Here is a 15,718-nt window from a genome sequence, read left to right as displayed (position 1 = left end):
ATAAAACCTGTAACCTTGGTGTATGATATCTAATACCCATCTGTCTTGGGTAATCAAACTCCAATTTTCCTTGAAGAGTGCCAACCTTCCTCCCAAAGGTGCTGCCATGGCAAGAAGGATCTGGCAGCTGAAAAGGTAGGTCATTGGGCCTGTTTACGAAAGGACTGGCCCCTGCCCTCACCCGAAGAATGTGCAGGAGAACTCCCTGTTCTAGGTCTGAAGGAGCTCTGAGCTCTGCCCCTACCACGTCTAGATCTACCCCTAGACTGTGAATCATAAGAAGGGTACGTCCACCCCTTAGCAGGTCAATTCCTACTAAACTTCGGAGGCTGAACTTGCAAAAAATCTTTAACAGTCTGCATAGACTTAGCCTTGTCCTCCATTTTCTTCAAGACTGACTCCACAGGTGAACCAAACAACACATCAGACTGTAAAGGAGCATCCAAAATCCTTGTCTTAACATGTTCAGATAAATTCTGATCCCTCAGCCAGGCGTGCCTCGAAGAACTGACCCAGTGGCAGCCACCCTAGACGAGGCCTGTACAGCATCAAAACCACATTGTAAAGAATGCTTACCCACCTGTTCAGAAACATGTACTAAATCTTGTAATTCTTTACACTCAATGCCTTCCGCCAGAGCATCTACCTTAGACTTCAATTGAGAAAGAAGATAGTTTTGATATTTCAACATGTGAAACTGGCAATTCAAAGCCCTCATAGCTAAGGTGGAAGAAGTATAGACTTTCTTTCCCCATCTATCCAAAGCTCTGGCCTCTTTATCTGGAGGAACCGGATTTTTACAACAGAGGCCTTGACACCCTTAGGTCCCTGACTAACAGTTTCTGGGTCCGCCCTAGGACTCTTATAAAGATATTTATGAGCCTCAGGCACCCTGTAATACCTATCCGGTTTAACAGGAGCAGGAGGCAAAGAATCAGGATTAAGAGAAGCCTCTGCAAACACATCTTCCACAACATCCAGAACAGGAGGTATAGCCAAAGGCCTATGCTGGGGTAAAAGCAAAAATTCCCTAAGCCTTTTCCTGGAATCAGAGAAGTCCTGACCTTCCCACTTAAAATGTTCCCTCATGGAATGAAGAGTCTCTGAAAAGAAAAATCCTCTGGAGGAGAAGCAGAAGGAGTTGAATCATCTGCATCAGAATCAGAATAAGGAGAGTACTCCTGCAAGTCTTCAGCCGAAGACTCTGAAACATCTGAAGCCTGCTCAAAACTCCCCAACTCTGGTTCCACCCTAGGCCTCTTATCTGGAGGGCCAAAGAACCTCTAATCAAAGTAATTAAATCTTCTGCCATTTTAAGCATGTGCTTCTTGGGCACAGATCCTGTAGAACTAGGAGTGACACCAACAGAAGCTAAACCTGGCCTGCCTCTGGGAGAAGCCTTAGAAACAGAAGGAGAGGGCCTAACCACCTTAGGAAGGAGGGAGTACAGTAACCTGAGAAGCCCCTTCAGCCTGACCTGCCTCCTGAGAGGCCACATCCTGCAATAACAAAGTCTCCCCCTGGGACTCCAGAGAAGCCTCCGGCGAAACCACCGGTTCCACTGACGCCTCTAAAGAACCGGCGTCCGGTACGGATGACTCTTCTTGCCTGGGTTTAGCTGCTTTGTCTTTGCGCTTCTTCGAAGAAGCGGGCGTCGGAGCATCCGACGGCATCTTATAATTGCACCGCTTCCCAAAGACCAACCTGGCACAATCTAACCTTCGCTTAATAGTGCGTTTATTGAACCTAGCACAAAAGCGACACCCAACAACGTCGTGCTCAGGCCCCAAACAAGGAATACACAAAGTATGATAATCTCTATGCGGTATCTGTTTCCCACAAGAAATACAGTTATTCACTTTTTCTGACATCCGGTAAACCACTGAGGCAAGAAAAACTAAAATGTTCCCAACGGGTACTTAGCCAACTTTGACTCGGTCTGAAACTCCGAATTCGAAAAATTTCAGAACGCCGAACGGCACTTGCAACGCTGCTTCTGCATCGGACCATGCGGCAAAAAAGACTGAGGATATGACGTCGGTCATGCGCATTTGTACCCTGACGTCCTGATGTCAGTCTTAAGCGCCTTGACCGACGTCAGCCTAATACTTTGATATTCGGGCCGACCGAGGACAGCGGACTACCTGAGTGTAAGGACTGCAGCAATGTGAGATGAAGAACATCTGGGCAGTATGCCTAGCAAGAGCATTATTATGTTCACCTCTAGCTATAGCGTATATGTGCTCGTAGATGCGTTGCCTAAATTTTCTTTCGGTTTTACCGATATAAAATGCAGTGCATCTCTGACAAGTAGCCACATAAACAACACCCCTGGTCTAACAATTGAATCTACCGTTTACTTTGTAAACCTGATCTCTCAAAGCAATCTTGGCATCTGTGCACACATATTTACATTGCCTACATGACCCACATTTAATCATGCCTACTTTGTAGACTCCTAAAGCTTTGGGTTTAACCTCCAATAGTGATTTTAAATTTTGTTCTCTCCTAAAAGTGATTTTAGGGGTACCACCAAACTTACTAAATAGGTAGGGATCTTCAATAACCAAGGACCAATTCTTTTTTAACACATTCAAAATAGATAGGTAATCTAAACTAAAAGTACACAAAAATCTAATTGCAAAGGGAACCATCTGGTTCGTGGGTAAGACAGTGTTCTCAAAACTGTCATCACCATGTGGGGCGTTTGTTACAGTAGACAGTATTGGTTTATAAAAACCTGAACTCCTTTTGTTAATGACTTCAGATTTTATGTCAAAAACAAACCCGAGAGGGTACCTTCTATTAGTAAACATATCAGTTAAACGCTCACATTCCGCTAGAAAATCTTCATGGTCAGAAACCATCCTAGCGGCCCTAACCATCTGGCCTTTTACGACCGCTCTTTTCTGATGTCTAGGATGACTACTAGTATAATGGAGGAATATTTTTAAAAAGTTTTTAAAGTTTGATTTATCTCTAGTTGCCGTGCAGTTTGCAGTAAGTTTTATTTTTTTTTATTTTTTTTTTTTTATTTTTCTGCTGTTTACTTGTGATTGTATCCAACAGGTTATATCCTTGTCTCCGTTATCTGTACAACTAACAGGTAACATAATAAAAATACATAAAGCAAAATGACTTAATACTACAATAAGTGGATAACAACAGTGCTCACTGCAAATGCTAGGCATGCAACAAAGTGCAGCAAAACTACTCTGTATTCATGCTATATATACATCATAACCATGTGACCTGTACTACTGCATTTGTAGGACAAAAGATAACAGAAATGACAGGTTTAGATATGGATGTTCATGGATCTTAATTAGTGTAGTGATTTTCTTTAGGCTATGCCTAGAGCAGCAGAAGATGGCAATCAATGTTAGTGTTAAATCATCCAGAATAGTGAATAAATGGAAAACTATACTATAACAGAACAGAAGTAGTTCACAGAGGTGAATGGAACCTTATTTACAAAGACATTTATTAATGAGACAAGGTATAAATGCAGCAGTTTCTTTCAGCATTCATAAGTAAGGATGTCAACAATTTCTGATATCAGGAGGGAGTTTAGATGTCAGCATTCAAGTATTTGAGCAGTGTCCCCATTCAATTTGTAGGGTCTGAAAAATAATACGATGTGGTTGCCTTCTAAGCTTACACTTTTTGATGTAAAGTCATTCAATGAATGAGCATATGAATGAGTATTTAGAGCTCTATACATGTACTAATCATATTAATGGCAGTGTACCTAAGAAAATGGATACTTATATTACTACTTTTTAATAAGACGTCATCATTGTTAGTGTGGAACCAATTATAATACGATTGGATTATTTTTCATAATTAAGCTTGTGTTACTGTATATAGTTCAAGTAACTCAAACCATGTGTATATTTCTGGCCATTTGAAATCTGAAGACTTGTTTTATAAATATGTAAACATTGTGCATTTTATATGTAATATTTTTTGAGGATGAATGCATATTTCGAGTAGTTTAAAATATGATACAATAAAAGGAATGCTAGCAGTGCTGATAACTGATAAAAAAAAAAAAAAGTACTCTACAAGAAGTAATATAGATGGCATTTAATTAAATTCCACATAAAAGAAAATGCACTAAAATAAACCATACCTTATTTCTGTTGGCTGCAGAGCTAGGGCAAGGCAACAGAAGAGAGTGCATGGAGCTCTGCAGTTCCTTGCACACTTGCCAGAGAAAGTGTCGGAATGAACCACCTGCAAAATACAGTAATGCTTATATTAAAAGGCAAAGAAAACAAAATAATATTTTCATCGCTAAGACACTTCTGATCAAATGCTATGCTTCAGAATATTATGGAACTAATTCATAAATTAATATGAAAAAACAAAACAGGAAAAAAAGATTCAACTGCCGTAACCATTTGGCATTTATGGCATGTCTTCACTCAGCAATAGCATGCAATCTGCAGATGCTAAATGCTTTACTTAAGCCATTAACAACTGGGTCAATACCAATGCCCATTCTTTATAAAAACATTTTTGTCATAAAAAGTGCCATATACAGTATAGTTTATTTATCTGGCATTTGTTGACTGGGCTAGTGCCCTTTTTCAGCGAATGCCCAGGAAGAAAAGCTCCATAGATGAAACAATTGTATAGCAGTACTTCATAAACTCACAAAGAAACAAAAATGCATAATTACAACTTATATAGTTCACAGAAAGAATATATACAAAGTGTCAGGGTAAGTAATTACACAATCCAACAGTACAGAAAAAGGGAAAGTACTCACAGGCATAACGAAAATATACAATGAGATCAAATCCACAACAGCATGCAAGCAGATGGAATAGGAGTACAGATAAGATTTAATAGCTCACAGTCAAGTAAGTAATAAAAATTATGAGAAGAAGCTGGAGATAGTTATGTTTTGACAAGGTTGGTAGAATGACAGACAGCATAGTGCTGTGTCTAGGTTTACAGTTTAGAGAACTGTAGTAAGAGTTTAACTATGTGAATAATGAGAGTATTATTCAGAGTAATAAGGAGGTTACGGTAGATACTAGTAAAGTGATAGCGGAGCAGACAGATTAGGAGAGACAGGTGAAATTAAGGATGGTGGTTTGTGTTAGGCTGACTACAGTGATAGGTCCACGTCTAAAACAAATGTTTTTTTTCCCCCCATCTTTTTTGAATTCTTGCGCATGAATTATGTTTTTGATGTGCAAGGGTAGTTTGTTCCAAGCTAGGATGGGTGTGTAGCTATAGGAAGATTTTTTTTAACTAGTGCAGTACTTAATTTATAGTGCAATCTGACTGATATAATTTAAAATAAAAAAGGCTATAAACAGGCCTTAAACATCTACAAGAACTATAAACAATGGGACTGCTTACTCACAACCTAGAAACAAGGTAAAAAAACAGACCAGAAAGGCATAGGCAAACTGCTTAGAATGATCTCTTCTGAAAACTGTTACAAAGACTATGAATTACGGTTTGTGAGAGTACAGCATAACAGATTTTTGAGTGATAGATCCCTGCTGAACTTCTGAAAAATGCAAAGAGTGAGACCAATGCATGTTCCAGGTCCAAAAATTATTTAATAAAATAAAATGCAACAAGATTGGGTATACTGTTTTTCCCTTGTACTTATGACTGATAGAAAATTTATTGTAAGGAACCTATACATTTGGTTAGACTACACTAAGTGGAATCCGAGATGCTGTATTACTATGTTCTAAGCCACTGAATGGTTAACAAATGTGTAGTGTGACTGGTTACAATGATATATTAAGCCACCTATCATTGATGATACTGTTTTATTTTATGTCTTCTCTGACTGGTCTTATTGTTACATCTAGTAAAATTTGAATGGCCATCAGATGGACAGTAAATGTGCAATATGATTGGTTTTAGTGCTTTGTTATGCCTTCTATGATTGGTGACTCTGTCTTATTTAAATGTTTCACTGAAGTGTAACATTAAATCGGTCTGATGAAGCAACTGTTTATGTTGTGAAAGCACTCACCAACTTTTATTATTATTTTTATATTCTGTTTTATTAAATAATTTTTAGACCTGGAATGTGCGTTGGTCTCCCTCTTTACATTTTTCATTACTTTTAAACTGTTCAGTGAACCATTTACCTTTGCAGTCATATTTGTCTTGGTTTTCTGCTATTCATAAAACTAAGCTCATGTGCACAGTCAGTTGCAATCCAGGCTTACTGTGCTACTGAGTCAATGCCCAGACTCATGACAGTTATAGTACACAAATAAAGTAAGGTGATCATAAAATCAGCATCGTTGAGCACCTTCTTCAATTATTTCTAGTGAGAAATGAGTAACAGCTATACTGCAAGCATGGGAATACATTTGGTCGTCAAAGCCTAAGCAAGTTTACTGAGTGAAGTAAAAGATACCATTCCTTATTCCAGTCCAAAATATACTTAATCTGATTATGCATAAATGCATAACAATAAAATAAATCACTATCAGTGTGGTGACAAGTCCAGTACAAATAAGGTAATCCAAAGAATAGTAAAAAAAAGATGTACCTGGAACCATGAATAGTAAAATGTATGTTTAACTGGTTGCAAAATTCAGTTCAGTTAAAGTGCATGCAAATGCTAAAAATTCAGAGTCCAAACACAGTTCATTTGTATGCACTTTGAATTGTGTTTCGACTCTGAGGTTTTAGCATCTGTGTGCGCTTTGACTAAACTGATTTTGGCAACTTGGTTGATAACTAATTAAACATACTTCTTACTGTTCATGGTTCCTGGTACATTGTTTTTTACTATACACTGCATAAATGCATGGCAGATCATTTATAAAGGAAATGTTAACTTCTGGAATACTGACTTCCCAACCCTAGCTCACCAAAATTATATCTCCCAGAATGATTTTACATCTGTTGGGTCTACTGTAAGATTGCAAAACTGTGAACTGTTTTAACACTGTTAAGATCTTCTTTTTTCTTCACTGTTGTGCAACTGTGGAGTTGTAAGGAGATATGGGTTACAAACTCTTCCCATGGTGTGTGTGTGTGTGTGTGTGTGTGGTGGTGGGGGGTTGGGGAAGTCCGTCCCACCATAAAAAGTTTTAAAAACTTATTTCAGCCAAAACTTCAGTGATTGCATTGTTTAGAAAGTTTGACTCGTCCACTTTAGTGCTGAAGTGTTCGCTTCATTGATGAGCAGGGGATCCTTAAATGAACAACTCTGGCTCATCATATTAAACACGAGACACTTTTTAAATTCCCATCCTTTTTAAATCTGTACAAAGTATTCAAATTCTCTAGTAATCTTGAACCAAAAACAAATTATTTTTATAATAATATGATTTTTGAATGGGTTATGATCTAATTTATTAAATAGATATATTAATTGAGCTTTTTTTACTTTTAAGGAATAATTTGTGAAATAATTTAAATTATTATTGTTGGTTAAGGAATTTATAATACATTTTTGATGGTGGTATCACTTTAAAACGATCAATTGGCTGAAATGATTTAACCATTCAAATCAGTTCGTATGTATAAATTCAAAGATTTGCTGATATTAGTCAGCTCAAAAGAAGTCTATGACTACTTGAAGAGGAAAGTGCTTAACTACTGGGCCAGATTCAATAAAGCCTACACTAAGTGTACACAATATGTATTCAATAAAATTCTTATCACACTTTTTGTGCTTTCTAGTCTCTCAGAAAGATTACTCTAAGTGTACATGTAGTATGCACTTTGTGGTAGGTAACCTTTATGAATCCCTGTCAATATTTAAAGCTGCAAGAATATCAGTAGGAAAACTAAAATTAGGAGGATGAAGGTATGAGTTATGTCTGTGCTGTCTGTTCACTCAGAACAGTGTACACTTAGTGTAGGCTTTATTGAATTTGGCCCATTGTTTTTTGTTGAAGATTTTATTGTTTCCTATCTCGATCCCTTCTGCACATTGTTTTTGGTTCTTGGCTGTATTGTGATGCAGTTATCTGCCTACTTTGGTCCCTTGTAATCTCCTAAATTATACAAGGGTGGCACAGCAGATAGAGTTGTTGCCTCACAGCAAGAGGTTCACTGGTTCGATTCTTAGCTGGAGTGCCTGCTATGTGGAGTATCCATGTCCTCCCTATGTCCGAGTGTTTTTTTTTCTGGCTGCTCCAGTTTCCTCCCACATTCCAAAGGCATACAGTAGGTGGACTGGGCACCCAAACTGGCCATAGGTGTGACTGTGTGGTGTGGAAGAGCTACTAAATCAGGGCTAGCCATCTAGTGGTGTAAACCTTGGCTCTAGATGATTGAAACTGTTGAAGTGACACCCCAACCCCATGTGCAAAAATGGGAAAATAGGGGTTGTGGATGGATGGATGGATGGATGGATCATAAAACTGCCTTCAAATGTGACTATTTGATTAAACAGTCTTTGGAAATGGCAAACTACAGTGATCAATGCAAAAAGATCTATTTAACAACAACTTAAAATGTCTGAACTCACTGCCTTTAACACTTTGTTGTGAAATTATAAAACAGACAACAATAAATTACTAAACAAAGCTCCACTTCCACAGCAAATGGAGATATTACTTTCCATTAAAAGAAAAAAAAAACAGCTATGACGAACTGGTGCTACAGAATCAGTGGCAAACTACAGATGCATCCCTTCAGTGCAAGTGAACGCGTGCACAGAAAAGTACAGTTTTGTACCTACCATAAATGTAGATGTTCGAAGATCCACATTGCTGCAGTCCTTACACTTGGGTAGTCCGCTGTCCTCGGTCGGCCCGAATATCAAAGTATAAGGCTGACGTCGGTCAAGGCGCATTTGACTGACATCAGGACGTCAGGGTACAAATGCGCATGACCGATGTCATATCCTCAGTCTTTTCTTGCCCCAGATGTCAGAAGACCCTAAAAATAAAGGTCAAAACCAAAAGACAGCAAACAAACAACCAACCATCCTAGCACTAAAAATATGTACAATATATACAATATACACCTATTGACAACCCAACCCACACAACCGCCTCTAACTACAGAGGGAAGGAGGGAGGGTAAATTGGACTGCAGCAATGTGGATCTTGAACATCTACATTTATGGTAGGTACAAAACTGTACTATGTTCTTCATCTCACATTGCTGCAGTCCTTACACTTGGGTAGAATCCCAAAGCAGAGGTAAGGGAGGATGGCAAAACTATAAGGAAGCAGGAGCTGCCAAAATGCCCTGCAAAACAGCAGTGGCAAAACCAGCCCTGGATTTAGAGTAAAGTGGTAGGTGATAATGCCTAGAGAAAGTATGCACTGAACTCCAAGTAGCTGCCTCCAAAATATCCTTAGTTGCCACCCCTCAAAAAGCTGTCAAGTGGCAGTAGCCCTAGTGGAATGAGGCCTAATCCCAGCTGGAATCTCCTTGCCATGATGGGAATAACAGAAAGCAATGCAAAACCCAATCCACTTAGAAATAGTTTGTTTTGACACAGGCTTGCCCTGAGAACTCAAAGCAAAAGAAACAAATAACTGCTGAGACTGCCTGAACCCTTTAGTTCTGTCCAAATAATATCGCAACTGCCTGTGTACATCTAAAGTGTGCAAAATCTTTTCCCTTTATTTTGGGGATTTGCATAAAAAGTAGGCAAATGAATAGTTTGGTTTAAAGCCACACTAGAAACCACTTTAGGCATAAAGGAAGGATTAGTACGTAAAGATACCCTATCCTTATGGAAAATTAAGAAAGGCTCAACCGCCATAAGGGCCTGCAACTCAGAAACCCTTCTTGCAGAGGTAATAGCCAACAAAAAAGCAGTCTTCCATGATAAAAACTTTAATTCAGTAGTAGCTGCAGGCTCAAAAGGTTGTAGAGTGAGTTTCTCCAACACAAAATTGAGATGCCAAGCAGGAATAGGAGCTCTTCGTGGGGGTCTTATATTCTTTGCCCCTCTAAGAAACTGCTTGAACAAAGGATGAGAAAACAATGGTGGGTCACAATCATAGTGAGCCGAAATTGCTGCAGCATGAACCTTAATAGAAGAGAAGGACAAACCTTTGTCCAGTAACTCAGTAAGATATTGAAGAGCCACACTTAAATTAGGCTCAGAAACATCAAAATCCTTTGCTGCACTCCAAAATAAAAATCTCTTCCATTTATCTGCGTACACTTTCCTTGTACTAGGCCTTCTAGCTTCCAAAATAACATTCAAAACTTGCTGTGGAAGTGGAGGCCCACTATGGTTCAAAACAGAATATGCCAGGCTGTTAGGTGCAGAGAGTGAAGCTTGACATCGAGCAAATGACTGTCCTCCTGAGACAACAGGTGTGGAATCGAAGGCAAAGGCCATGGAGGCTTCCGTACCAGGCTTCTCAGTAATGGGTACCAATGCTGTCGAGGCCAATCTGGAGCTATTAAAATCATCCTTGGCTTGTCTTGTCTGGCCTTTAGTAGTACCTTTGGGAGGAGAGGCAGAGGCGGAAAGGCATACACATGAAGATTGCTCCAATTGAAAGAAAGAGCATCCACTTTCCAAGCTGTGGGATGAAACCTTTTGTGCAAAACTTTGGCAGCTGGTGGTTTAGTGGAGAAGCGAACAGATCTATGTCTGGAGTTCCCCATGACACTGTCAATTTCTGAAATACATGAGGATCCAATTTCCACTCGTGGGGATCCATAATTTGTCTGCTCAACACATCTGCTAAGGAGTTCTGTGCTCCGGCAGAAACCTTGCCTGAAGATTTAGCTGTAAACTGAGAGCAGTCTCCCACAAAATCATTGCTTGCCTGCATAGAGGATAAGAATGTGTTCCGCCTTGCTTGTTGATGTACCACATGACAGTTGTGTTGTCTGTTAGAATCAACACCTGCCCTGGAAGAAGTAAATCCTTGAAAGCTATTAATGCAAACTGGACTGCTAACATCTCTTTCAAGTTGATATGTAGATGTTGTAGTCTGGCAGGCCACTTGTCTGGTATCCACTTTCCATTCAGATGAGCTCCCCAAGCTTTGTCTGAGGCATCTGTCGTTAGAATCTGACTCGCCTCTGGCCGGGTCACAGAGAGTCCCTTGTTTAGGTGACATTCCTGAGCCCACCACAACAATTCCTTTTGAATGCAAGGTATTATTTGAATGACAGTGTTCAAATCCTGGCAGTGCTGTGTCCATACATTTTTGAGATACCATTGTAGCTTCCTCATATGCAGTTTGGCATGGGAAGCACCAGAATACAAGATGCCATGAACCCCAAGGCTTGAAGGACTGTCCTTGCAGTCAGCCTGGACTGATGAGACAACTGATGAAAGTAAAGGGAAAGATTCTTTTGTTTGTCCGGGGTCAAAAAGGCCATCTGGGATGCTGTATTCAGTCTCACACCCAGAAAGCACATGTCCTGAGAGGGTACTAGACTGGACTTTATTTCATTCACAGAATACCCCAGGCATCTTAGCACTGCTATCACATAATCCAAATGATGAAGAAGCTCGTCCCTTCCTTGAGCCAGAATCAGGCAATCGTCCAAATAAGGATAGATCTGTATTCCTTTTAACCTGAGGAAAGCTATCACTGGAGCCAGAACTTTCGTGAACACTCTGGGCGCAGTAGATAAGCCAAAGGGCAATGCAGAGAACTGATAATGAGAAGTCCCAGCTCGAAAACGCAGATACTTCCTGCAACTCAGTCTGATAGGAACATGAAGATAAGCCTCCTTGAGATCCAAAGTTACCATCCAATGATCTTTGCCCAGCAGAGGTAAAAGCTGCTGTAACGTCAACATTTTGAACTTGGGAATGTCCAGATAAGTGTTGAGGATAGATAAGTCCAAAATTGGTCTCCACGTGTTCCCTTTCTTTGGTACTAGGAACAGGCGAGAATAAAATCCTAGGCCCACTTCTGGCATAGGGACCGGCTGAATGGCCCCTATTTGGAGTAACAGAGAAATTTGCTTGTGAGCCTCTATTCTTTGTTGAGGAGGAACGTCTGGCATGCCTTTGAAAGGAGGCAAGGTATGGAAATAAAACCTGTAACCGTGGTGTATGATATCCAATACCCATCTGTCTTGGGTAATTAAACTCCAATTTTCTTTAAAAAGTGCCAACCTTCCTCCCAAAGGTGCTGCCAGACGAGAAGGCTCTGGCAGCTGAAAAGGTAGGTCATTGGGTCTGTTTACGAAAGGACTGACCCCTGCCCTCACCGAAGACTGTGCAGGAGAACTCCCTGTTCTAGGCCTGAAAGAGCCCTGAGCTCTGCCCCTACCACGCCTAGATCTACCCCTAGACTGGGAATCATAAGAAGGATACGTCCCATCCCTTAGTAGGCCAATTTCTACTAAACTTTGGAGGCTGAACCTGCAAAAAATCTTTAACAGTCTGCATAGACTTAGCCTTGTCTTCCATTTTCTTTAAAACTGCCTCAACAGGAGAACCAAACAACACATCAGATTGTAAAGGAGCATCTAAAATCCTTGTTTTAACATGATCAGATAAATTCTGATCCCTCAGCCAGGCGTGCCTGCGAAGAACTGACCCAGTGGCAGCCACCCTAGACGAGGCCTGTACAGCATCAAAACCACATTGCAAAGAATGCTTACCCACCTGTTCAGAAACGTGTACTAAATCTTGTAACTCTTTACAATCAATACCTTCCGCCAGAGCATCAACCTTAGACTTCAATTGTGAAAGGAGATAGTTTTGGTATTTCAACATGTGGAACTGGCAATTCAAAGCCCTCATAGCTAGAGTGGAAGAAGTATAAACTTTCTTTCCCCATCTATCCAAAGCCCTGGCCTCTTTATCTGTAGGAACCGGATTCTTGACAACAGAAGCCTTAACACCTTTAGGCCCCTGACTAACAGTTTCTGGGTCTGCCCTAGGACTCTTAAAAAGATACTTATGAGCTTCAGGCACCCTGTAATACCTATCCGGTTTAACAGGAGCAGCAGGCAAAGAATCAGGATTAAGAGAAGCCTCTGTAAAAACATCTTCCACCACATCCAAAACAGGAGGTATAGCCAAAGGCCTATGCTGGGGTAAAAACAAAATTCCCTAAGCCCTTTCCTGGAATCAGAGAAGTCCTGACCATCCCACTTAAAATGCTCCCTCATGGAATGAAGAGTTTCTGAAAAAGAAAAATCCTCAGGAGGAGAAGCAGAAGGAGTAGAATCATCCACATCAGAATCAGAATAAGGAGAATACTCCTGCAAGTCTTCAGCCAAGACTCTGAAACATCCAAGCCTGCTCAAAACTCCCTAGCTCAGGCTCCACCCTAGGTCTCTTATCAGGAGGGGCAAAGAACCCTAATCAAAGTAATCAAATCTTCTGCCTTTTTAAGCATATGCTTCTGGGGCACAGTCCCGGAAGAACTGGGGTGACACCAACTGAAGCTAAACCTGGCCTGCCTCTGGGGGAAGCCTTGGAAACAGAAGGAGAGGGCCTAACCACCCTAGGAAGGGAGGGGAGTATAGTAACCTGAGAAGCCCCTTCAGCCTGACCTGCCTCCTGAGAGGCCACATCCTGCAATAACAAAGTCTCTCCCTGGGATCCCAAAGAAACCTCCGGTGGAACCACCGGCTCCACCGACACCTCTAACGAACCGGCGTCTGGTACGGACGGTTCTTCTAGCCTAGGCTTAACTGCTTTGTCCTTGCGCTTCTTCGAAGAAGCGGGCGTCGGAGCATCCGACGGCATTTTATAATTGCACCGCTTCCCAAAGACTAACCTGGCACAATCTAACCTTCTCTTTATAGTGCGCTTATTGAATCTAGCACAAGAGCGACACCCAACAACGTCGTGCTCAGGCCCTAAACAAGGAATACACAAAGTATGATAGTCTCTATGCGATATCTGTTTCCCACAAGAAATACAATTATTCACTTTTTCTGACATCCGGTAAACCACTGAGGCAAGAAAAAACTAAAATATTCCCCAACGGGGTACTTAGCCAACTTTGACTCGGTCTGAAACTCCGAAATCGAAAAATTTCAGAACGCCAACTGGCACTTGCAATGCTGCTTCTGCATCGGACCATGCGGCAAAAAAGACTGAGGATATGACGTCGGTCATGCGCATTTCTACCCTGACGTCCTGATGTCAGTCAAATGCGCCTTGACCGACGTCAGCCTTATACTTTGATATTCGGGCCGACCGAGGACAGCGGACTACCCAAGTGTAAGGACTGCAGCAATGTGAGTTGAAGAACATCAAGAACTCACCCACTATGCACAGATGAATGTTCCACTTCCTGGTACATGTACAGAGGTCCATCAAATAAAAAGGGGGCCCTTACACTCTGAAGTTATTTATTAAAGGTAATAAAAAAGACTATTTAAATACTTGGGGGGGGGAGGCTTACAACTACCACTCAACCACGGCTGCTATAGGTTTTACCTACTACTAGAGAACTCTCCCCTCACATACTTCACTCTCTTGGATAACTCACACCAGTCAAGGGTAAATCCTACTTCACTCATGGCTGAGTGGTGATTATCAGTATAGTGTAGGGGATATATATTAAATGTCTTTAATCTACCAGTATATGTTATGTAGCTGAGACAGGTTAGCTTTTTTGGTAAATATTCACTGTATTCTTTCTAATTTTTTTTGATGTGATACATCAGCTCCTGGTTTAATTTCACCAAATGCTTAGTTTTTCTTTACACACCTTTGCCTACTTCTGCAGTTCATGCAGGGTTACATGCAATTGTAGCATATTTAAGTACAACAGCAATTTATTTTTATTAATCCTGTTGTTCCTACCTCTACTGGGACTGCATGGGTATCTTTCCTCCACATTGCTCTCATTTCTGCTTGCAAATCCTAGTATTTCAAGACTGTGTGTGTCTCGGAATGTAAGACCCTAAAATCTTGGAGATGTAGCAATTGCAATGATCAATGCCGTTTTACTGTTGGTAATGGATGATCCCATGTAGCAGAAACATTAACACCAATAAAGCTTTGTGGTTCATTTTTTCCAATGTTTCTAAGATATGTCTATATTGTAGAATTTGCATAACTCTAATACAGCAGTCTTGCCACATTACAGTGCCTTTCAGAACACAGACTGTATCACACCCATTAACAAGATGTGTAACTGTTTCCAGTTCTGTTTAACAGAACCTACAGTTGTCTGTTTCTCATACTTTTACAAAGGATTTTGTAAATCAATGTGTATGTAAGCCCACTATCTTAGGCCACCATTATGGGTATACTGTTTTTCCCTTGTACTTATGATTGATAGAAAATTTATTGTAAGGAACCTATACATTTGGTTGGACAAGACTAAGTGGAATCCGAGATGCTGTATTACTATGTTCTAAGCCACTGAATGGTTAACAAATGTGTAGTGTGACTGGTTACAATGATATATTAAGCCACCTATCATTGATGGTACTGTTTTATTTTATGTCTTCTCTGACTGGTCTTATTGTTACATCTAGTAAAATTTGAATGGCCATCAGATGGACAGTAAATGGGCAATATGATTGGTTTTAGTGCTTTGTTATGCCTTCTATGATTGGTGACTCTGTCTTACTTAAATGTTTCACTGAAGTGTAACATTAAATCGGTCTGATGAAGCAACTGTTTATGTTGTGAAAGCACTCATCAACTTTTATTATTATTTTTATATTCTGTTTTATTAAATAATTTTTAGACCTGGAATGTGCGTTGGTCTCCCTCTTTACATTTTTCATTACTTTTAAACTGTTCAGTGAACCATTTACCTTTGCAGTCATATTTGTCTTGGTTTTCTGCTATTCA

The 15,718-nt window shown here is 40.3% G+C and overlaps 1 protein-coding gene across 2 annotated transcripts in view; it reads right to left on the bottom strand.

The window, feature by feature from the left end:
• HECTD4 (HECT domain E3 ubiquitin protein ligase 4) overlaps positions 1–15,718 on the bottom strand; it is a 5,422,508-nt gene that overhangs the window by 195,188 nt on the left and 5,211,602 nt on the right. For both annotated transcript variants that reach the window (XM_044068422.1, XM_044068423.1), the window contains exon 71: positions 4,136–4,239. In XM_044068422.1, coding sequence (XP_043924357.1) covers positions 4,136–4,239 — 104 coding nt within the window. The remainder of the gene's footprint in view (positions 1–4,135; positions 4,240–15,718) is intronic.

The sequence above is a fragment of the Protopterus annectens genome, chromosome 4.part0 (genome assembly GCF_019279795.1).
Source record: "Protopterus annectens isolate FY-2018-M chromosome 4.part0, PAN1.0, whole genome shotgun sequence".
NCBI classification, from domain to species: Eukaryota; Metazoa; Chordata; order Ceratodontiformes; family Protopteridae; genus Protopterus; species Protopterus annectens.
The sequence above is the reverse complement of the archived record's forward strand: the minus strand, read 5'-3'. Positions and strand labels throughout refer to the sequence as shown.